Source organism: Crocodylus siamensis, chromosome 1 (genome assembly GCF_052110815.1).
Source record: "Crocodylus siamensis isolate JL-2025a chromosome 1, ASM5211081v1, whole genome shotgun sequence".
Lineage (NCBI taxonomy): Eukaryota > Metazoa > Chordata > Crocodylia > Crocodylidae > Crocodylus > Crocodylus siamensis.
In genome coordinates, this window is record NC_143395.1 from 364,994,603 (window position 1) to 365,019,741 (window position 25,139).

At 44.6% G+C, this 25,139-nt stretch overlaps 1 protein-coding gene across 2 annotated transcripts in view; it reads right to left on the reverse strand.

Annotated features, from left to right (window-relative positions):
• The window catches only part of HTR2A (5-hydroxytryptamine receptor 2A), a 62,275-nt gene extending 42,904 nt beyond the window's left edge, over positions 1-19,371 (reverse strand). Inside the window, exons 1-2 of one of the 2 annotated variants that reach the window (XM_090025783.1) lie at positions 19,233-19,371; positions 9,366-9,566 (exon numbers count right to left, since the gene is read on the reverse strand). In XM_090025783.1, the coding sequence (XP_089881909.1) occupies positions 9,366-9,489 (124 nt within the window). In that variant the 5' untranslated portion in view covers positions 9,490-9,566; positions 19,233-19,371. Of the gene's footprint in view, positions 1-9,365; positions 9,567-18,119; positions 18,789-19,232 lie in introns of those variants that run through there. The other variant, XM_090025774.1, reaches the window with a different exon arrangement.
• Between the last annotated feature and the right edge of the window lie 5,768 nt (positions 19,372-25,139).

A 25,139-nucleotide genomic window follows, 5' to 3' on the forward strand; every position in this document is an offset into this window, starting at 1 on the left:
TACTTTGCCTTTGGGTTTTCCCAGCTCTTGCTTTCTGTTCCTGAATTCAAGGCTTCTGACCTCCTGTGCTTTCTGGACCGCAGTTCTCAACTTCTGACTCCTGGACTTCCTGACTCTAGACCAGTGATTCTCAGGCAGAGTACCATAGTGCCCCAGGGGTTTCTTGAAATCCTTTCAAGGGTGCTGGAGTATGTCACACAATGTTAGCATAGTTAGGTCTGCAAACATGATCTACAAGATGAAGCCAGAGGTTTCACATAGGAGTCTGTAGTATTAAAGCATTCTGACCTGTTGTGGTCTTTCTGATATCTTTGCAACATAATTGCTCTATTATTTTTCTGTAGTCAAAAAAACTAAGAGCTGGTATTTTCCCAAGAGTGACTTGCATCCATTGAGGGGGTGCCTCAAGTCTAAAAAGATTGATAAGAACTGCTCTAGACCTTGATTTCCTGGCTCTTGACTCTGGCTCCTAACTCTGACTTCTGACATTTGCTTATTTCCTGTCTCCCAACCCTGGTTCTTGGCTTGGGCCCTAATCATTAGGGTTTCTGCCCACCTTCTGATCACCAGCAAGCTGCCCTTTAGCAAAATGAAGACAGCTTAAGTACTTATATTTAGTATTGGAGAAGTGGAGGAAAGGGAGGCAAGGAGAAATCTACAAGAGGAGAGATAATGACCTCCTTGCAGCTGTTGGTTCCTTGTGGATGACAAAGAACACCAAGCTCTGGATCTGGAAGACCTTTGGTCAGAAGTTCTGATCCAGATGCTTGTGCCAGTTCTACAAATAGAATGAACCCAGGGGCAGATCCAGGAGTTCCTGACGAGGCGTGACGGAGCAGCACCTAGCGCTGTACGTTTCTGCTCTTATCTCTACCCTGCCCCCCATGCAGGCACTGCAGAAGCCTCTGTGGATTTTTTAAAGTCCTTAAAGCAGGTGAAAATCCCTCCCTCCGGTCTCCTTCATACTTAGAGGCACATCCCCTTCCCTCCCTTTCCACTCCTCTCTCAGCTGCTGCTGCTGCATTCACCATCCCCAGAACAGTGAGGAAAGCAAAGCACTACAGCCAATTCTGCCTATCCCAGCAGGGATGCACAGGAGTTTGCCACCTGCAGTTCACTTCAATCCAAAAGGTGGGTGCAACCATACCAGAACACCCACTCTGGATCCACTCTTGAATGAGCCTGCACCACATTTCTGTCTGCTTCCACCCTCACTTGTCCCAGTGTGTATAGTAAATCACAAAGAGGGCTACCATGGTACTTTGGAACAGACATTGAAAAGAGGATTGAATTATGCAAAGAGATCCAAAAAAGAAGCACATGTCTCTCTGGTAGCATTTCCTAGCTTTTGAAATCTCCCCATTAGCTGGAAAGCAGAGGGAGAAGCTGCAGCACTACATTTTGATGCCTCTAGGCTTGGCTTTTGTGCCAGCATTTGGCAGACTTCAAAACTATGGAAAAGAAATTGGCAAATGTTTTAAGAGAAATGTTGCAGGAGGGTTTGTCCAACCCTATTTGGGATCATTTGGGACAAAGAGGCCCGTATAAGTCTAAGTTGTTACTGGCTAGGGTCAGCAGACCACCTGGAGTTAGGGAGCACATTCATAGACTGAGCAAATAATGATAAGAGACGAGAGAAACTCAGCTAAGAGGATTTGCTTTTCATCAAACTTCACATCTTAGACCATACCAGTAGGAAAATAAAGAAATAATCACTTAGGAATGATGTAAGCAAAGACTTAACATTTATAACTCTAAGGTCCCTGCCACATGTTACATATGTTAACTTGTGAATTATGCAATAAATTTAGACTGGCCATATGTGGAAAGTAATTATCACACCATAAAAATTATCCAGCTATAAAAAGAGCTAACCAGTTACAAAGTTAGTGCTTGAAAATATGTAATGACTCTATACCTGGTCTCTATCCAGCTTTAATTTAAATGTGTGGAAGGGCTCTACCTCTTTCTGTACATATTGCTTCCAAGAGCCTGCTAAAGGAGAAAACACTGTTATTAGTCCTTTCACTATATATTTCAGGCTAGTTTAGGTTCCGAAATTTTATTTGAAAGAAGTAAACCAGATACAAGGTTAATTTTTTCTGAGTGTTTTTTAAGTTTTCCTATGCAGATTTATATTTAGCCCCACATTTTCTAGCTGAATGTTATTTTGAAGAATTCCATCTATACCCTTGTAATGCCTTTCAGGAGGTGAAAGTATCTAGTCTTTTGCACCTGCTTTCAACCTGTAAAATAAACTAAATTATTTTCAGTTTGGACATTAAGGTTTAGTAGAATCCCTTTAACAGCCACAAATAATTTAATTATCAAATTTAAGAATTAAATACAGAATTAGAATCTGTTACAGTAATTAGATTTCATCTTAAACTAACTGCCCTTGGCGCTACATGATCTAGTTGAAAGAAAGGCTGCTGACTAAACATTATTCTATTGTAAGATGCAAAAACTAGTAGTGTCAGTTCAATGTTTAGGTTGAAAAACCTGCTTCAGAAGGCAGGTAGGTCACATTGTCTTGTACTTTTCTCCAATACATTGTGGGTCCAACCCAAAAATAATTGAATTCAGTGGAAAAATATCATTAAGATGGGTTTGGACCAGGCACAAAAATATATTACTAAGTAAGAATAGGGAATAAGAAGTATTTCCTTCAGACAATAATCTTAACTTTTGGAATTTCTTGGCTTTTAAATGCTTAGTTTCTCAACTTTTAGCTCTCAGCTTTAAAACTTAATTTCCAGGCCAACATTTTCGTAAGTAACAAATAACCTTCACTGCATGCATTTTTGGGCATTCTACTCAAAATTTCTTAGAGCAGAATCAGCCCTACCTATTGAGATGATATTCAACAAATGCAAAGTCTTGCACTTAAGAGAAATAACCACATGCACAAATACAAACTGAGAAACAACTGGCTAGGCTGCAGTACTGAAGAGAAGGCCCTGGGGGTTACAGTAGACCAATATTGTGTTCTGCCTGTGTTAGCTATACCTATGTGGGACCATAAAGAGTTAAACAGATCAAGTACTACAAGTAGCACTAGGTGCTTAGAGATAGGAAAATCATAGATAAAACACCTCTTTGTTCGGAAACTATTTGCTAGCATTGCTAAAGGCACACTTTGTCAGGTGACGGAGTACTGGGGGAGGACTGTTATATTCAATTGACGATTGACAGTAAATTGCACTGAAGGGCTGAGATCATTAGGATTCTTTATACTACTGGCGTTTTTCTTTGTCCCTCTTTATGTGGCTATCTGCCATGTTGCATGCTCACTTTGGCTTAGAGATGACTATCTACCAGATGCCACATGGCCTTGCAATTGGCTCCTGTGCATCTGCCTCCCTCCCTCTTTCCCAGAGCATGTCACATTATGGAACACTCATAAGCCGAGGAGCTTAAACATTCTTCTTTTAGCTTGTCTTTCCATGAATCAGGCTACCATAATACCAACAATGCAGCTGAGCAATATTTAATTCCTTTTATAGCTCAGTGTATTGGCTGGATTATATATCATTTACCAGCTGCTATATGAAACTGATATGTAAATTAGATAAACAGGTTGCATTGTATCATTTCACCTGTCCTTCTGGCTTTCCAGCTTTACATTCTAGGTGTTTTTATTGAACCACAATAAAATATAATTTTGTCATTTTTACTCATGCTACGCTTCAGAACTTTCTAATTCAGTGAAAAATCATATTATTCAAGACTATAACAATAAGGACAATGTTGTTATCAGTTATCACTGGAAGAAAAGGTTTGTATCGACCAATCAATGATGGCAAAAAAAGGCTAGGTGGTTAAATGCTACTGATTTTTTAAAAAATGTATACAGTGGTTAAGTTTTATTGTTTATCAGGGTATGGACATAGGAACAGTTCCCCAAAGGGTAAATGGCCTGAGAGGTTGCTACCAAGTGTCAGGTAAGAATAACTGCCAGTGTGCAGACTTACTTTATTTTGAATGGATGTTAAACTACAGTGGCTTAGCCCTCAGTAAAAAGGGGTGAATTGCTATGCTTTGTCTTGCCATGAGTAAATATGTTCTCACACGTAGTAGTTGTGTAATCATGCATCCAGGCTGAAGCCCTGCTCCCTTTTATTCCCTGGCAAATCATTCATATGCCCATACCCAAATGTTGATGAGTGTTTATAATGCTTTAAATGGAATGCCAAGATATCAAGGGACTTTCAAGAGTTTTGAAAGTGATATAACCCTCATCATGCTTCAGGGCATAACCAATCCCTTAACTCACTAAAGCTGCAAACATGCATTGCCTTTGTGCTACCATAATTTTTTTTATGGTGGCACAAAGCCCAAGCAAACAGACATCCATGACCCTTGTCATGCCCCAAATTGTGGCTGTAGCAATAGGTGGTAAACACTTGTACCACTTTTTTGCTGGTAGGCATCTGTTTGCTTTGTGATGGGAGAGTAGCATAGCCTGGAGCTGCCTGTGCTCTCCAGCCACCCTGGGGAGGTGCTCCCCAGTTTCAGGTGCCTAATCTGGGGCAACCCAGGAAGTCTTCAAGAATTCCTCTGTGGGACCTTGAAGCCTGGGGAGTGCCTGCAAGGTTCCCCTGCTTGCAGAGGTGTGCCCCTTGTTGGAGAGTGGCAGCATGATATACACACCTATGGAATCCCCAGCTTGGGGTTTCCTAGGATGTGCCTCTGCAAATGCGAGATTCTGGGATCCTCTTGCCCCTGCTTGCCCTAGAAGACCTGGGAGTGACAGGGCCTAACCCTGCAGGGCAACAGGCAATGTCTTTATCATCTACAGAAGTGGATCAGCTGTGCTGGGACACATCCCAGCACAGCTGATTCTGGTCCAAAGACAACATCCATTTATAGCCTAATAAGGGTTAAGAAAAAGCTTTTCACATGAAGACTTTATTCCATAGTATCATAGTATCATAGTAGCTAGAGTCGGAAGGGACCTAGGTAGATCATCTAGTCCGACCCCCTGCCTTGGCAGGAAAGAGCACCGGGGTCAGATGACCCCGGCAAGGTGCTTATCTAACTTCCTTTTAAAAATCCCCAGGCTAGGAGCCTGCACCACTTCCCCTGGAAGCCGGTTCCAGGCCCTAGCCGCCCTGACTGTGAAGTAGCGCCTCCTAATATCTAATCTAAACGTACCCTCCGCCAGCTTGTGACCGTTATTCCTGGTCACTCCTGGCAGCGCACGGGGGAACAGGGACTCCCCCAATACCCGCTGATCCCCCCTGACCAGTTTGTAGCAGGCCACAAGGTCCCCCCTTAACCTTCTCTTGTGGAGGCTAAACAGGTTCAGGTCCCGTAGCCTCTCCTCATAAGACCTGCCCTGCTGACCCCTGATCATACGAGTGGCCCTCCTCTGGACTCTTTCCATATCGTCCACGTCCCTCTTGAAGTGTGGCGCCCAGAACTGGACGCAGTACTCCAGCTGTGGCCTGATCAGTGCCGCATAGAGGGGGAGGATCACCTCCCTGGACCTGCTCGAGATGCATCTGTGGATGCATGACAGGGTACGGTTGGCCTTCTTGACTGCCTCCCCACACTGCCGGCCCATGTTCATCGTGGAGTCAATGACGACTCCAAGATCCTTTTCCGTCTCCGTGCTGGCAAGAGGGGAGTTCCCCAACCTGTAAGTGTGGTGCCGGTTCTTCCTCCCCATGTGCAACACCTTGCACTTATCAGTGTTAAACCCCATCCTATTCTCATCCGCCCACCGTTGCAACCTGTCAAGGTCAGCTTGTAGCCTATTGCACCCTTCTAGTGCACCCACATCCCCCCACATCTTAGTGTCATCAGCAAACTTGAACAGGGTGCTTTCTACCCCCTCATCCAAGTCACTGATGAAGATGTTGAACAGTGCGGGCCCGAGGACCGAGCCCTGTGGAACCCCACTGCCCACGTCCTTCCAGGTCGAGAAGAACCCATCCACTACCACCCTCTGGGTGCGGCCCTCTAACCAGTTGGCGACCCATTTGACCGTGTGGGCATCGACACCACAGTCTCCCAGCTTTTTGATGAGGACAGGGTGAAAGACAATGTCGAAAGCCTTCCGGAAGTCCAGAAAGACTACATCCACAGCAACCCCTGCGTCTAATGATTTGGTGACCTGATCGTAAAAGGCCACCAGGTTGGTCTGACAAGACCTGCCACTGATGAACCCATGTTGGTTGCCCCTGAGCATGCATTCCCCCGCAAGGCCCTCCTGGATGTGTGCCAGGATAATTTTTTCAAAGAGCTTACCCGGGATTGAGGTAAGACTAACTGGCCTGTAATTTCCCGGGTCCTCTTTCTTTCCCTTTTTGAAGATAGGGACCACACTGGCCCTCTTCCAGTCCTCCGGCACCTCACCAGAGCACCACGAGTGCTCATAGAGCCGCGCCAGGGGTCCCGCAATGACCTCGGCCAGTTCCTGTAGAACCCTAGGGTGAAGATCGTCCGGACCAGCGGACTTGAACATGTCCAGCCTCTCCAGAAGTACCCTAACTAACTCCTCGCTAACCCCTGGCCCAGGCGTGTCTCTCTCGGGGCCCGAGGGGGGCCCAGCAGGGAGGTGGCTGAACTGGTCCCTACTTAGGAAGACAGAGGCAAAGAAATCGTTAAATATGTTAGCTTTGTCATCTGGCGTGATGACTAAGTTGCCCATCGTGTCCTGCAGGGGCCCCACATTACCCGGGACCCTCTTTTTACCCCCTATGTATTTGAAGAAGGACTTCTTATTGTCCTTAATCCGGGAAGCTAGTCCTATCTCCATCTCTGCCTTGGCCTTCCTGACTGCCCCCCTACATCCTCGGGCAACTGTAACATAGTCCTTCTTGGTGATGACCCCATCTCTCCATTGGGTGTATGCCTCCCTTTTAGCAAGGAGACATTCCCGGATGCTCTTAGTGAGCCATGGGGGTTTATGTGCCCTCCTGCTCCCTTTGACCCTTGTTGGGATTACCTCCCTTTGGGCATGGAGGATCGTCTCCTTAAGGAGCAACCACTCCCCTTCGACATCTGATTCCCTTCCCCTCTGGGTCCTCAGCGCTTCCCCAACGATCCTCCTTAGCTTGTTGAAGTCAGCCCTCCTAAAGTCTAGGGCTGTTGCCTTGCTGCAGCCCTTTGCCACCTTACGCTGGATGGTGAATTCCAGCAAGTGATGATCACTGTCTCCCAGGTGGCCCATCACCCGCAGCCCCCTCACCAGGTCATCACCCGTGGCCAGCACCAGGTCCAACAAGGCGTCTCCCCTGGTGCCTTCTGTAGAAACCCTTTAAACATTGAATAGTGGCCACTGTCAAGGTTGAGATACTGGACTACAGGCACCACTGGTCTCATCCAATGTGGCAGTTTTTGTGTTCCTATAGATTTATGATTGTTGTTTAAAATATATACTTCTCTGTGGATGAGATCACACAAAGCATAAAAGAGCGTGGGATTGGTGAAGGCAAAAACCAGATGTTCGTCTTTATTTTACATTAGAGGGCCAATATTTCAAAACTATTTGTTGTCATCTTGGTCCAAGAGGGGAAAAAACTAGACATGGTAAGTAATATTGGGACAGCTAATAAATAAAAATAGAAATGCAGGCTTTGTTTACAGTGTCAATGGGATGTGCTAGGAAGTAGAGTGCCATATGCCTACTGTGTGTGTGCTGCATGTCAAAACAGATGTAGTGTAGCCGGCTTAATGTTACTCCTGGTTCACACCAATAAACATGCTCAAGACAGTGACCTCAGTGGTGTATTACCAATGTCACATTGGCTAGGGACAGACATTACACATAAACTCGTTTAAGTGATCAGAAACTGGATTAAACCTGTAACAGAACAGATATTCACATAAACCAGTTTGAGAGACATCTGGTTGAATGCAATATCAGATTCAACTGATTTGGGTCAAACCAGTTTATGCAATGTCTGTTCCAGACCCCTTGAGGGTTTAAGTTAAATCAGATACCCCCAACATCCCAGCATGCTGTCTGGGCTGGGCGGGGCTCTCTGCTCCACAACAGGGCTGGTTTCTCCCCTCTGCTCCCTGGATGCAGCTCCACCAGAGACTTGTAGGCACAGCAGTGTCTGCTTGGCTTCCTCCTGCTCTCCTCCTCCCCTCACCACTCCCTGCTAAGCAGGGATCCCCCATTGCCTCTGCCTTACACAAATACCATTAGAGCTAGCAGGCCACATGCTGACTACAGTCTGTGCAGTGGCAGATAGTGTCATTTTACGGCTTTTTGGAGCTAATAAACAGCTCAGCTGATAATGTACATCTGTTCCTTCTTTGTTTAAGAAGAACTTATAATAATGAGAGAGGCTGTTTGTTTTCTGATGGGGTGATAAATGCTGATAACAGAGCTGATAAATGCTCTGTTATCAAGGAGGGGGGGAGCCCCTCCCTAATTCTCTGGGGGCCTGGCCATGCCCCCCCACTCAGCTCAGCCCTGAGGAAGGGAAGGGAGGGCTGCTCTAGCATCCCCCATTTTCTAGCCTGAGCCACTGCAGGCATGTGCCTACAAGTCTGGGATGTCTGTGGAGTTACAAAGTGATTTAGCCTACCCAAGTTAGAGTAATCTGCAAAGATTGAATCAATTCAGGTTCGGGCTTTTTGAATGTCTGTCACTAGCCATTGAGGGAGCTATATAGCATCTGTGGCAGAGTAGCTATGCTTCACTTCACTGTGGTGCTCTCTAGAGAAATCCTTTGGTGTAGACATGTTAGAGTCAGATGTCATAAATCCCAGGCAACTCTAGTTTTAAACGCATGAAGATCTTTCAGTGTCTTTATTCAGTAGGACAAGGTTCCCCTCACCTCTTACTGCAGAAAGAAAAGATGTAAACTTTTTAGTTCATGGAAACCCATAATTCTAGATAAGCGTCCTTACCCTATCAGATTCCAAATCCTGGCCACTCACCATGCAAGAGAGACAACACTGGTTCTTTCCTGTTTGTGGCCCTGAGCAACCAAAGAGTAGACAGGACTTGCCTCCAAGAAATGATGATAAATACATTATAGGGTATCAGGAAAAAATGATTTATATAAATCAGATCTGTGCTAATCCACAGCATTTGCTGTCTTCTGGAGTCCAGTTACTGGTGAATAATCAATAATGGAAATAAGCACATCTCTAAAATAGAAATACAAACAGTTCTAACACTGAAATATAGTCTTTTTTGCAAAGGGATGTTCTATTCTTCTTTATTTACCATTGTTATTGTTGATATTTATTGTATAATTATGACATACCATGACCTGTTACACTGTGCCAAACAAAATATTCCAGGCTGGGATACTATTTTAATCTGCAATATGTATGTCAGATCCTGTCGAAAGCTACAAATCTATAATTATGTGTTGACATATTGCCTCACTTACCAACTGAGATGGTCCAAACTGCAATTATTTTTGTGAAAGCCTTAGTTCTGGAGTTAAAGCGGCTGTGGTGAATGGGGTTGCGTATGGCAATATAGCGATCCAGAGAGATGGCACACAGGTGCATGATGGAGGCAGTCGAGAAAAGCACGTCCAAATAGATCCAGACAGGACAGAGTGTTTTGGGCAGAGGCCATCTATACTCTGCAAAAAAAGAAAGTCAGCATCAGCTAACAGGTGGATACATGAATGAATGCAAGTATTTGTTCTAAGAGCCTTAGCATGTTTGTCTGTCTGTCTGTCCATAATGATTGATTTGCACTCTGATTGGTTGTCTGAACCAACCAATCAAAGTGCTCCAAGAGCATTCCAGATAGGAGGTGGCTGTGGTGGTGGCATGGCAGAGCACTACCATGATAGCAGTGATGGAGCGTACAGAGTGGTGGGGCGAGTCCAGCAGCACTGGCCTCACCGCCCCCGGCCCTGCTCCCTGGATGTGGTGGCGGCACGAGGTGCTGGCTAGCAGGGGTGGCGGGGTGGAAGGGCAGGGGTGCTGGTGGCACAGCACTGGCCTCACCCCCCGCTCTGGCCTCACGGCTGCCACCACCACCGTGTCCTGACAAAAGCCAGCAGGCAGGGAGAGGCAGCAGGAAGGAGGGAGGGTGGGAAGTGTGACGGGGAGGGGGTGTATGGTGGTGGTGCCCTGCCATCACTGGGCCCTGAGAACAGCCAGGAGGGAGGGAGGGAGGGGAGCGGGAGTGAGAGGGGGTTGCATACAGGTGAATGCACAACAGCAGCAGCACAGGGCGCTGGGTGACAGCTGTGCCTGCTGCATGGAAGCCCCCCCTCTCCCCCGTATATATTCTAATATTATAAAAGCCTTCATCTGTCTGTCTGTCTGACTGAAACAGCCAGAGTGAGAGTAAGTGTTCAGACAGGAGGTGGCAGCTTAGCAGAACATCGCCATGATGGTAGGGACACAGAACACAGAGTGGGCCTCACTCTCCCCTCTCCCGCCCAGCTCCCTGGAGTAGTGTCAGTAGAGCAGAGGTGGGGAGTGGGGTTGGGACAGTGCAGGGGGAGGCAAGGCCACTAGCGCTGGCCTTGGTCTGCCCTTCCCCCTTTCCATTTTTGCTGCCTGCAGGGCTGATGTGGCAGCAATGGGGGCAGAAGTGGGCACACTGCAGTAGTGGCACTACGGGTGCGGGCAGGGGAGGAGTGGAACCAGGTCTGATGTGGAGGGTGGGAGGAAGAGCAAGCCTGGGCAGGGGGAGAAGCCAGCTCATCATGGCAGTGGAGGGAGACCGGCCTGATGCGGCAGCGGTGGGGGAGGGGAGGAGCAGGCCTCCTCCCCACCTGGGACCTGGGCCCACTCATCCCTCACCACCTCCCCTGTGTTGGCCCCAAGCCCCCTCCTCTCATCCCCTGCCACCTCTGGGTTGGTCCAGGCCCGCTGCTCTCCACTTCCTTTGCTGTGGCAGCCTGGCTTCTCCCCACCCTCAGACCCAGTTCTCCCTGCATCGGGCCTGGATCCATTCCTCCCCTCTGTCTGCTGCTGCAGCGGGGAGGAGGTGTGGGCCCAGACCCCAAGCAGCAGGGCAGAAGGGGGGAGTGGGCCCAGATGGGGGGGGCCCCACAGGGCTGTGTTCCTGCCCACTCCCCCCCTCATTCTTAATTATAATATATGAATACATTCATATATATTAATACATTTGAGCCACACTGGGTACTGCTCAACACTGCTCAGATATAGATATAGATATATCTATATATATTATAATGGAAAGTACTAAACACCTTAAACTGAAGGCTTTGCTACAAGCAATAAGCATATATATATATGAATACATTTGAGCTACACAGGGTACTGTATGTGTGTGTGTATATCTAGATATAGATAGATATACAGTAGTACGCAGTGTGGCTCAAATATATTAATTTATATATATGCTTATTGCTCATAGCAACGCCTTCAGTTTAAGGTGCTTAGTACTTTCCATTATAATTTAATATGCTCATAATTTTTTTAAACTTTTCTCTGCTTGTTTCTCCCTGTAGGCTGATTTTTATCTTCTGTGTAAATTCTGTGTAATAACATGTATGGCTGTTTATGAGACTATAAAGAGATAACTAGTGTTGAGAGTGTGACATCCTAGTGCTATAACTGAAGTACAGAGGCTAGGCTGGGAAGGTAGAGATTCTGGGTTCTAGCACAAGCAATGACCTGTGCAGTGGAGCAAGTTCCCATATGATAGAATTTATGTCCTCTTAGTTTGCTATAAAAAGTCACAGAATCATAGTAAATGTAAAGCTGAAAAGGACCACTAGATAGAGATTATCTAATTCAGCTCTCTGCACCGAGGCAGGTTCTAGCATACCTAAACATTTGTTTATACACAGATTGACGTTCCTGACACATGTTTATTTAACTAGGTGATTTTTAATCAGGGTGCCATGGCACCCTGGGGTGCTTTGAGATCCTTTAAGGGGTGCTGCAGAGTGACACACAATGCTAGAATTATTAGGTGTACCAACATGATCCACACAATAAACCCAGAGATTTCAAATAGGAAACCATAGGATTAAAAATATTCTAAACTTTTGTGACCTTTCTGGGTTGTCTGCAGCAGAAGAATTGCTCTATTATTTTTTGTAGCCAAAAAGAAGTGAGAACTAAGACCTGGAAAGGCATTTGCCAAGGGTTACCTTGAATCTAACAAGGGGTGCCCTTAGTCAAAAAATGTTGAGAACTACTGATCTAACTTGTTCTTAAAAGCTTCAAGCAAAGATATTCCACAATCTACATAGGCAGCCTGTTCTAGTATTTCACTACCCTTGTAGTTAAAAAGTTTTCTCTGATATCCAGCCTGAATTGTTTTTTGCTGAAAACCGAGCCAATTTCTTTTTGTCCTTCCCCCAGGGGAAATAGAAAACAATGGATCACTGTCCCTTTTGTAACTACTTTTTACCTATTGAAAAATTATTACCATTCCTTCCCCACATTTCTTTTTTCTTGATGAAATGATTCCAATTCCTTATTTATTGGACATATTTTCTAAACTTCTTATAATTCTTCTTGTTCTCTGGATTTTCTCTAATTAATTTACAGTTCTATAAAAGTATGATATCCAAAACTGGAACCAGTACTCCAGCTGAGACCTCATCACCATTGGGTAGAGTGGAATATCTGATGGTTTATATAAAACAGTGGTATTAACATATTTCACAGTGGATAGGCATCTATTTGGGATAGTTCAAGAACAGTGCATGCTGCATCTGTGCAGTAGATTGAATTAGATAGCCTTGGGCGTGTCTACACATACTATTAGTGCACAGCAATAAACTGGAGCTTATTGCTCCACAGTTTATTGCTCCTAGGAAGCTCCTGGGTGTGCGGTTTGAACATGCACTTGGACTACAGCACACTGAACGGGGATCACAGCAGCCTCCATTGGCAGAGGGCCTGGGGGGTCAGCCTGTCAACCCAGGGCTGCTCTGACTAGGCTCAGTGTGCTTCAGATGGGCTGACTGGGGCATAAAGGTGCTTCAGTGTGGGGCTAGTTGGCAAGCAGCCCCGGCACTGAAGCACCCTTATGCCCCAGTCAGCATCTACATGTGTGCTGCTGTGCATGAAGAAACTACAGCAGGGTAGTATTTATAACTACAAGTACTACCTTGCTGCAGAGTTTATTAGTTTCATGCGCTCTAACAGGGGTGCACATGTAGACACTAAGATGTTAATCAACCGTGAAGTAAACATCTTCTGTAGATGCACCCTTTGAGGTCCCTTCCAGTCCTTTGATTCTATGATTAGTTTTTTTAGCAAGAACATCACATTGTTAATTCATATTCAGTAGGCACCATACAGTGCGCTATAGCAACCTAGTAATCACTTGGGTCTACACATGATTGGCAGCTGCGTCACTAGCAGTGTGCTCCCCCAGTATAGGGAAGCACTCTAGTCCAATGCTGTAGCAGTGTCACCTTACTGCAATGTATAGACATTCCCAGTTTGTGGTCCACTATAACCCCAGATTCTTTGTTGCAGTACTACAGCCCATCTAGTTATTCTCCATTTTGTCTTTTTCTTAACTGTAATACTTTGCAGGGGCTGATCCAAGGAGGTGTGGTGGTGCAGTCACACACTCCTGCTGAGAGCTCTGGTCTCAGGCACCACAAATGTGCTGTGAACCAGGTTGCCAACTGTCCATAAATGTACAGACACTCAATAAACTGTAAAAAATGAAACAAGAACCACTTCACAAAATCAGCTGCATAAAACACAGAGAGGGTTAGAAAAGAAGCTGGATGCAGCACTGAAGCACAGAAAGAACACAGCAGTGCCACTCAGTATCTAAGCTGGGGTGTAGCACACTGAAGGGATCTCTTCTTGGGGCTTTTTGGCTCCTTCCCTAACCACCAGCCATGTGTTGGGTAGCAGGTAAGTGAACAGTGGTACTTCTTGGGGGTCTGTTGTGAGACGGAGGGAGTGAAGCTGGAACAGTAAAGCTGGGGGTTGCTCTGGGGGAGACATGATACAGAGTGCATTCAGAGGTTCTAGTATGTGAGGGAGAATAGGGGACCTACTGGGGTGGAGGTAGCAGAGCATAAAAGTATCGATAATCTGCAAACTTTTTATTGACAACCACATTTTTTTTACTCTGGTTTGAACTTGACCCTTCTCCAAGGTCTGGCAAAAAGGTTATTTTTATATCATATAAAACATGTTAGTAAAAAATGTTTGGTTGTGAGTAAAAAATTGCAGATTGTCAGTAAAAAAAATTGTCTTGGGTTTGCAACCATTGCAGTAAGCTCTCTGCCACTGTGGCACCTCCCTTTTCAGCATCCTGGATCCACTATGGCTCTTTGCACCTGTTATTAACTGCATGTCATCTTGTTGATTTCAGACTGATTTCTTCAATTTGCCATGACTCTTATGAATTCTAACCCTATCCTCCAGAGCTTTTGCAGTCCCTTCCCATTCCCACCACTTAGCTTTGTGTCACCTGAAAATTATAAAAACATTTGTTGTTCATCCCATTATCCAAGTACTTCTAACATACCCATAACCATAAATGTTAAAAAGAACAAGGCCCATAACAGACTCCTGAGGAAACACAATTGAAAAGTTGCACAGCTTGGGAGGAAACTATTGAAAGTTACTGTTTGACAGATGCATTTCAACCAACTATGCAACAATATTATGGATATTTCATTTAGGCTGTGATTCCATAGTCCACTATTTGAATCTCACATGCAATAGTGTCAGAAGCCAGTGTGAAAAGCACATGTGGTTTTTTCAAAGGTCCCTTGCCACATTCAGTAAACAAGAAAAGGAAAGGGCCTGTTTTGTTCAAGGCTCTGGTTTTGTATCCATAGAGCTGGTTTCTGCTCCTGCCTGTGCCATAGGCTTCTCATGCCATGTCTGACAACTCTGTATTATAATGCAGTCTCATAAGGCGGATGAATTAAGAAGGCACATGGAATATTTATTTTATTCTTCCCTACTGTTTTAACCTTTGGTTTTGCAAATGCTTTTCTTTTAATGGAGCTTTCGTAGGGCTAGATGTATGTGTATATATGTGTGTATATATGTGGTATATAAAGTAGTGGTGGGCCAATTTGTAACCCATGGATTATAGTACCAGCACAAAAAGGACCAGTGGAATACTGAAATACAAATTATAAAGCAAGTTTGTGAATAACTATTTCACACACACACTTCAAATTGAGGCACAAACCACATTCAAACTTAGATTCTAACCATTCCTTGAAGCCTTTAATGTCCAGTGTATTTATATCTAGGATTTTTATTTGAGGGTGCTAATAATTTGTACCTGGAGAGGGCATTCAAACCTAAGGGATAAATCCTACACCCACTCAAACCAAAGGCAGAACTTTTTCTGACTTAATCTGGAATTAGGTGAGACTCTAAGGCCTGACCTGACATAGGACTGCCTAAGTTGTACATGTGCTGAGAGACCACCTAGTTTTGAGTTCAGTGCAAATGCTGAGAATCAAATGCTTGTTGACTATGATCTCCATCAGTCCTATATCTTACTTCCTTGGGAGATGAATGTATGGCATGGGTGGGCACTTATTTGGGCTGGAGATCCATTTAGGGAGTTTCGGTGAGCTGTTGTGGGCTGGGTCAGCACCCTCCCCCACATCAACTCACCAAAACTTTCTAAATGGTAGATTACTAGATGGTCCAGGGGCGCTAGATGGAGCGAGCAGGCAGGGTCTCTATGGAGACCAGCCTGGGACCCTGGTGGGCAGGATGTGCTTGGCTGGATAGGTGGGTTGGGGCCACAGGTGGGCAGGGAGCAGTATCTGGGGAGCAGAATGGGCAGCCAGGGCCAGGGCCATGACTGGGCTCGTGGGGCACAGACAGTGTTGAGCTGAGTTTGGGGCCGGGGCAGATCCACACCCTGCACAATGGATAGTAAGTGGCTCGACCTGGAAAGGGGGTGGAGAACATGTCCATGACCCAGCTCCTGCTTCTCCTGTGCCAGCACTGGAATGCATGGGCAGCCCCAGTACAGCATGGCACAGCAGCATGGGGCTGCCCCGACAGATCATGACTGGATTAGGCCACACTGCACTGCTTGGTTGGGCTGGTCATGATCTGTCTAATGGGGACATGGCTCTGCCCTGTCCCCATGCTGTCATCACCCCATGATCCTGGTCCTGGCCCTTGCCCCACCTACCCATCCTGTTCCCAGATGCCACTCCCTGCCTTCCCATAGCCCCATCCCACCCACCTGGCTGAATGTGATGTACCCATGGGGTAGTCTCCATGGAGAGACCCTGTTCTCCCACTCTATCTAGTGCCCCTGGCAGTGGGCACAGGGCATACTGGACAGGGTGCCCAGGCAGCAGGGCCAGCGCTAGGGCTAGCAGTGTCGTTGACACTGGCAGCAGCAGCTGGAAGGAACTGCCGCCACCGTCAGGGCTGCTGGGAAGTGGGGTATGGCCACTGCACTGCCCCAGCCCTGCTGCGCACCTGGGGCCAGTGGGACCAACTGCACACACCACAGCTCAGGCTGTCCCCCAAGCCTGGGCTGGGCTGGGCAGGGCCAAAGGATCTGGAGCTGGCTAGATAAAATCCCGTGGACTGTATTTTGCCCATCCCTGTTGTAAGCTGTTGGGGTAGGAAGCTGGGATGTATAGACACTAGGTAACTGAGGGGTAGTTCTCAGTTTGGCAGGAGGCTTTTCAGCAAGCTGTTTGCTGGTCATGGTGACAGTGATCCAGTGCGTCATGCTGATGCTGCATTTCTCAGAAATTGTATGCCTGAATGACTGATTTTTCAAATGCATTTAGCCTGAGAGGGGATCTTTCCTCTGGCAACAGACATCACAGTGCAAAGTTAAAAAGAGAGAAAAATCATTTGGTCACAGAAATACTGCAATTAAAATTAATGGTCACAATCAAATGTGGGTTTCCGAGCAGAGGCAAAAATTAGCTCTCTCAGTGGCAGGGAGTAGCCAGCAGGAGTCCCTGTTGATCATCTCAGTGAATCATTCAGGGCTTGAGTCTTTCACTTATATCTCAGATCAAGCAATTAGTGCCCCTACAGCTTTATTTTGCATTGTCTTCCCTACCATCAAAGGTAGTCTTTATCGAATACTTATACTAATCCCTATTTGCTAATGTCATCCAGGATACTTTGTGTAAAAATAACAAAATTGAAAGAGGGAGATTTGGAAATAAATTCTTATATTGCAGTTTTCCAAATGAAATCTCCCTCAAGTTGTTGTGAAGTGGTTGGTACTTTAAAACTGCAATGCTCAATGTAACATAAAAGCTATTTAAATCTTTCAAATTAGAGCCTCCCTTCCCTCATTTCTTTGTCTTTTCTCTCCTTTATTGTGATACTGGGTATTTTTTTTATAAATTTGAAGATGAAACCAGCATGGAAAATGTCTATATTTAACCCTTAAATTTCTGCTTTTCCTCAGTGATCCAGACTGCTAAAGATTTTGGTTCAAATGCCAAGAAATTTGCTCATCACCTGTAAACAGCATCACAGTTAACCATGCTTCATAGTTCGCTTTACACTTTCACTTTATAGCTGTTTAGAAAAGGTAGGGAATATTAATTTATTCAATTTCAAATGTTACTAAACACTGGTCATGAATAACTCCTGTCTACTTTTTACGCTCCCTTGAAAATACTTCTTCCAAGATTTAATGGTAAATAATATAAATAAAGATCTCAGTGTAAAGGTAGTTATTTGAAACTGAAATGAATTACCAGTAAGTTAATTACCAGTAAAAAATGAGGCAGGTTATTTTAACTTTAAGTGTACCAAGGCATTGATTTGCCTGTGTATATTTGTGGAGTAGAAGTATTAACAGGATTTTACTTACTCATTAGGAAAACCAAAAAGTATATGTATATGAGACAAAAGTATATGAAGCAAAACTCAGAATACTGAAAACATAACATTTTCATAGAAAACAAGATAATCCCCTCAGAATCAAAGTGGTAATTTGATTTTTGGACTGTATTTAAAACATCTATAACTGGAAGTTAAAAGGAAGTGAGCTCATAGGTATTGATTCTTCTCTTTACTATATTTAACAATTATAGCATTATAGAGAGGGAGATGGCCTCATATACTTTTGTCTCTTATATCTTAAAAGCTAGATTGCATTTATATTTTACTTAAATCCTCAGACTGTAACAATAATGTGCTTGCTGTTATTAGGCTACCCAGTATATGCAGTAGGTTACACAGGTGATACTCACCGTACAGTATGGTTAACATTGACACAGGCATGACAAGGAAACCCAACAGCATATCAGCTATTGCGAGTGACATTAGAAAATAATTAGTGGCATTCTGTAGCTTTTTCTCCAGTGACACAGCCATGATGACAAGAATATTCCCAGCAATGGTTAGAACAATCACAATAACTGTCAACAAAGCTGGCCAGTTTTTCTCTGGAAGCTGAATCCATGATGAAAAGCAGGGTGGGCTCGGACTGCCTTCACATGAAAGATTAGTTAGGTTTTCAGAGTCCGCAGTTAAGTTAAACAGATGAGATGCATTAACCTCTCCAGATACAAAAACATTTTTGTAAAGTCTTCTCTCATGATTTAATTGTATTAAGGAGTTTGTAGTTGGGTTCACAGAACTCTCCTCATCACAGAGAATATCCATTGCTGAAACTGGTGAGTATGTAAAGCAAAAAGCTGAAAGAATAAATTTTTGTCACCATCAGGCTTTATATTCCTGTGTTGTCCAAAGCTGAAGCTGGTGTAAAGAAGGATTATTTTTTGATAATTACTTTTCTTTATTATCCAGATGGAATTATTCTGAATGCTGAAATACTTTCTTTTCGGCTCCCTGTGAAGTCCCTTATTAGCATATGTTAAAAATCCAGTTGAAAAACAAAATCAGTATGGAGAATAGAAAATGTGGACTTGAGGTTTTGGAGAGCAAAAACAGTGGGCAAAAAACTTTTGCAACCATCAGGACTCTCTTCTGTAGCTACATCTTATTGCTCTTCATAACAGTAATCACACAATTTTAAATGCAGCAGTATTAAAATAGCTTGCTATACAAAACAGCAGAGCTCTCTGTTCCACAATGAGAAAGTTGATTAAAGATTCCATCCAGCATCTAACTCTTACAATAATTAGATATGCTCTTATTTATAGTTCATCTTCCATATTACTGGCTGATCATTTCTGACTTCTGTCATATTTCAGTATCATTCTGAGTCTCACACGGGTGATTACAAGTAATATTCCACATTGATTTTAATATCTAATAGTATCTTTTGGCTCAGCCTGGCTTCAAAATAGAAATAAAATCACTAAATGCTATAATTAAAAATATAGTATAGGAAGACTTACATTGCTGAGAGCCCACATTCAAAGTTCCTTAGATCCACTTTGTACTCTGATTTGCCATATCCTTCTCTGAGTCCCTTCTCTCCAGTGGCCACAAAAACACTAGTATTTTGATTACAGTTACGTTGACTTGTAAACTGTACACTTGAGAGAAGCCAGTTCCTGTGTAACCAGTCTTGTTCTTTTCTTCTGAGACAGAGGCTGCTTGCTGTATCTTTCCTTGTGCATTTTCCCCCCAAGGGCAAGCTACATGGAGAGTAATAATAATATCAGACCTGTCCTCAAAGTGATACAAAAGAAAGCATACGAACTAGAAGAAGCAGTCTCCAGAAAGAGATTACTGATTTCAACAGGAATGTAATTTCTTGCTCACTGCCTTGTTCAGTTTGTCAGACCTCCCACTATCTAGATGTCATAAACTGCAAGGTAGCAACAGCAAAGGAGGGCAGACCAAATAGGGTCTTTTTTTGGTAACTGCCAGCTTTTTCATTTGATCATTTTTGAGGTCTTAGTTTTGTTTAAGAAAATGCACATTTTCCCTTTGTCAAGGATGCCCTGCAAGCCAGCTGCATACAATTATAATATCTTGTGGGGTGAATATTTGAGGAAGGCAATAAATAAAGATAGTAATGGTACATGCTGGTAAAACTGTAAATGTGCAGTTTTTTCCATCCTAAAGGTTGCAGCTTCTATGCTAACCCTAAACTGAATTACTCATGTTCAGTCCTCCTTTATCTGATTTCTGGGTGTGTGTTGATGACCTAACCAAACTGCCAACAGATATTTATAAAAAATAAAAAGTCATCATAATTTAATTATTTGTCAGGAAGTGGAAGGTACAAATAAACCCTGATAACCTATTTGGAAGAAAAGTGTCCCAAATGAAGTAGTACAGTCATCGTTTCATAGTTTCATAGTTTCTAGGGTCGGAAGGGACCTGAGCAGATCATCTAGTCCGACCCCCTGCCATGGCAGGAAAGAGTACTGGGGTCAAATGACCCCAGCAAGATGTTCATCCAACCTCCTCTTAAACACCCCCAGGGTAGGAGCCTGCACCACTTCTCTTGGAAGCTGGTTCCAGACCCTAGCCGCCCTGACCATGAAGTAGCGCCTCCTGATATCTAACCTAAACCTACCCTCTGCCAGCTTGTGACCGTTATTCCTGGTCACTCCTGGCAGTGCTTGGGGGAACAGTGACTCCCCCAATGCCTGCTGATCCCCCCTGACTAGTTCATAACAGGCCACAAGATCCCCCCTCAGCCTTCTCTTTTGCAGGCTGAACAGGTTCAGGTCCTGTAGCCTCTCCTCATAGGGCCTGCCCTGTTGTCCCCTGATCATACGAGTGGCCCTCCTCTGGACCCTCTCCGTGCTGTCGACATCCCTCTTGAAGTGTGGCGCCCAGAACTGGACGCAGTACTCCAGCTGCGGCCTGACCAGTGCCGCATAGAGGGGGAGGATCACCTCTTTGGACCTGCTCGAGATGCATCTGTGGATGCATGACAAAGTGTGGTTGGCCTTCTTGACTGCATCCCCACACTGCCAGCCCATATTCATCTTGGCATCAGTGATGACCCCCAGATCCCTTTCCACCTCTGTGCTGACAAGAGGCGAGTTCCCTAACCTGTAGGTATGGTGCCGGTTATTCCTCCCGAGGTGCCTTGCACTTGTCTGTGTTGAAACCCATCCTATTCTCATCTGCCCACCCTTGTAACCTGTCTAGGTCTGATTGTAGCCTGTTGCATCCTTCTAGTGTGCCCACATCCCCCCACATCTTAGTGTCATCAGCAAATCTGAACAGGGTGCTTTTTACCCCCTCATCCAAATCACTGATGAAGATGTTGAACAGTGCAGGCCCAAGGACCGAGCCCTGCGGAACCCCACTGCCCACGTCCTTCCAGGTTGAGAAGGACCCATCCACCACCACCTTCTGGGTGCGGCCTTCAGCCAGTTGGCGACCCATTTGACTGTGTGGGTGTCTACACCACAACCCCCTCAGTTTCTTAATGAGAATGGGGTGAGAGACGGTGTCAAAAGCCTTCCGGAAGTCCAGGAAGACTATGTTCACTGCTACCCCTGCATCTAATGATCTGGTGATCTGATCATAAAAGGCCGCCAGGTTGGTCTGACAGGACCTGCCACTGATGAACCCGTGTTGGTTGCCCCTAAGCATGCAGTCCCCTGCTGGCCCCTCCTGGAAGTGTGCCAGCATAATTTTCTCAAACAGCTTGCCTAGGATCGAGGTGAGACTAACCGGCCTATAGTTTCCCGGGTCCTCCTTCCTCCCTTTTTTGAAGATGGGGACCACGTTGGCCCTCTTCCAGTCCTCCGGTACCTCACCAGAGCACCATGAGTGCTCGTAAAGTTGTGCCAGGGGACTTGCAATGACCTCGGCCAGTTCCTTTAGAACTCTAAATTGTTTAGAACTCTAAATTTAAAGTGTTCTGGGATAAATAGTGGAATTAAACCCCCTTCCATGATTTCTCCTATTCATTTGTAATACCTGTGCCATGACACCTACGGGAGACTAGTTGAATATTCTTTTCCACACTGTAGTAGGGTTGGAGTGTTGTTGTACAACCCTGTGTTGGAAATCTTGTCCAACACCCCTCCCAGCTATACACTTGGTCCAGTAAAAGATATCACAAAAAATCTTTGCCTCTAGTACACTTCCTAAACCATCACAGGTACAACAATACAAAATGAATAATTACAGAAAAAAGCAAAAGGAGAACACTTTTAACAAAGCAACCACTCTGTTTCTGACCTCACAGTCCTTATAGTCAAGGGAAATCTGAAAAACACCTTCGAAGACAGACCTGGGAGCCAACATTTATAACATTCGTAACACTAAAAATCATAGATTAAACCCCCAACATTTCTTTCTGACTCACTACAATCTACCTGCTATCTCTGCTAAAATCTCTGCACTCCACACATAACAATAACCCTTTTCCCTTCTGAATAGTCCTGTTCTACCTAAGTTGGCTTTCGTTTGAACTGTATTCCTTTTGTTTTGAAGCTATTTCTGATGGCCTCTGTCTGCTTCTTCTTTTCAGCCATCTTCCATTCCTTTAAGTGACTGTTTTAATTCACAAAATACAAGCCCCAACCCCAGCGCACACTGGTGGATAGCATACTTTCCTGGGAGTTGTGGCTTTGAACTCCCGGGATGCATCCAGATGAGTGCACGCTTCCAGTTTGCAGCACCTCAAAGTAGTTTGAGGCACCACAAACTAGCTACATGCAGTGCACATGCACCCATTTGCTGCACTGCTAATTTGTAGCACGGCTAGTTTTTTGATACCAGGAGATCCCTGAGGCTGAGACGGGCATAAACAGTAGGTGTCCCATTTTCTGAGCAACTGTTTTAGCTAGTAGTTGTTGATAGACATGGGCACTGGCACCACTCCTTCCTCAAGCCATGCATGAGAGTGGCAAGGACTGTTGTGCTCTTTGCTGAACTTAATCCTGCCAATATACATCAGGTGTGTTCTGAGTGTACCTACTGGATCAGGACCTTGAGGAGACTTAGGACCAGAAATGGCTAGTTAATAAATCCCCAATGGATATAGGTATGAGACAGTGGCTGAGATACTCATCTTTGTCAAGGTGGCATCATTTAATGCAAGTAGCACAAATGTAGGTGCCTACTTAAGTTTGCCAGTAAAAACTTAGCTGCCTTTGCCCTTTCAGGCCACATCCAAATGAAAGTGGTTGTTTGGTTCCTCAGGGGCAAGTAGCAGCGACACACTTTGTGAGCACAAAATTATGTTCTTGTTGGATTCAGTAATCTCTTTCTAGAGACTGCTTCTTCTAGTTTGTGTGCTTTCTTTTGTATCACTTTGATTTTGACAGTATTATTACTCGCCATGTAGGTTGCCCTTGGGGGGAGGGGGAGAGGGAACTCATGATGAAAGTACACTTTGTGCCACTGCTATTTGTCCCTGGGGAATGCCCATGCCATGTGCACTCTGGTGCATGGCAAGTTACTCTGGGTGGGCTAGGGGAGGCTTGGCCCAGCAACTGTGCTGGCCCCAGCAGCCTTACCTGGGGTTCTGGGGGCTTTGGGGAGCTGCAACCATGGCACTCCTGCAGCTGGGAGCCTGGCTGGCAGTTGGAGCATGGCTCCAGCCAGCCAGGCTCTGGTTTAGGCAGCATACATTGCCATTACGTGAGCCCCCCCCACTTTTTTTTGGTGTGACCCTGAGGTCAAAAAACCCTCCTGCACCGCAAGGCAGTAGCATGGAGCATGCCTGCATGTGCAGCCTGTGGCACCACATACCATGCATCCAAGCTTGTGTGGACGTGGCCTCAGGTGCCTAAACAGATATGTAGTTTTTGTTTGTTTGTTTTTTAAGGGTTCAGCTGGACTTTAGTTAGCTACATTTCGCCTGAGTTCTTCTTTAGGCACCTTTGTCCCTTTTTGGGTCTGGTTTAAAGCATCTTGACTAGGCTTGCGCAGGTATAGCTCTCAGGTCTTCTGAATAATGTGCTTTTGTTTGAAGTGTCCTTCCTTCCCCTTTCTCTGCCTGGAAAGAACCTAGTACCTTGTGGAGTCTATTGGAAACATACATCAATAATTATTATTTAGTATTTACCTACAGATAATTATTTCCCTAAGAAAACACCAGGTTCCTTAATATTCAACTGAAACCATAGGGCTTTATCTAATAAAGCAATATGTCTCCTGCTTTTCTGATGAATTGAGGGCACCTATATTCTTTGGAGGTACTTCTCCACTTACAGAAGTTGGTCTATATTTTGTGCAAGTAATTGGAAAAAAATCAAGCCTAAAGAACAAATATAATCCACAGATTTTCACAGAATGGTTCATGTAAAGGAGTCAGCTCTGAAAATTGCAGCTACCAACATAAGTCTTCTATTCTGAATTAAACAACCTTCCACTCAGATAATGGTAGAGCATTACAAACTAGAGCCTATTGTCTCTGTGGGCTGAATACTTGAATTAGTAATAAAGACAGCTGTGATTTGTTCCATTTTCTGTGAAGTGAAGTCTTAGTTTGAAGCATCATCCATGTGGTCCCAAGCACCCTTTAGAAACATAGTTGGCAGCAGGGCAGACCACACTTTTTTGACTTTCTAGAAGGCACCAAGATATAATATTCACAAAGGTTGTTTCTCTATTCATTGACTCTATTTGGAAATGTTGAAAGACACCTGTTCCATTTCTTTGCTTGATTGCTAGAGCATTTTTAATCCATTGCCCAGACTTGAAAAAGTAGATATTTGGTTACAAATTTATTGCCACCTGACAGGTGTTTGATTCACAGGAAATAAATGCATGGTCTTCATCTAGTTTCTCAAAAACATGCATCTTACAATAGAGAATCTCAGTGGAGAGGACAAACGCTAAGTGAGTGTAGAGAATTAAGTTATTTTTCAAACCCAAGAGGTGTTCCTTATAGATCTCCTCTAGCCGGAAAGGCATGTGGAAGCTGTTGTTGCTCTTGTCTTGTTCTTCTGTACTGCAAATACACTGAGGACATTGATCCTACAAACACACACTTGTGTAATTTCAGATATGTGAATAGCTTCATTTAGTTAAACACACACACTAGTTTTTGCTGGATTAATGCCTTATCTCAATTTCAATATATTTTCCCTCTTCCCACCACTAGCACTACATTTTCTTAAAGATAAAGGAATTAATATATTATTCCTTTCCAAAGACTAGGAGGTAGAGTACAATGTGACACTGTGGACAGACCAAACAATTATGCTGCTTTAAAAGGGAGGAGAAGTACTTACCTTTCAAGAGTACATATCAGCTAACGTATGATAACTGTTCCATGTGAGTGTTCCTATCCCACACTAAGGGCCTTGTTGCACATTAATTGTAGGTGGCTCCTGAGGCTCTTAACCCCTAGATTATCCACATACTAACTTCTG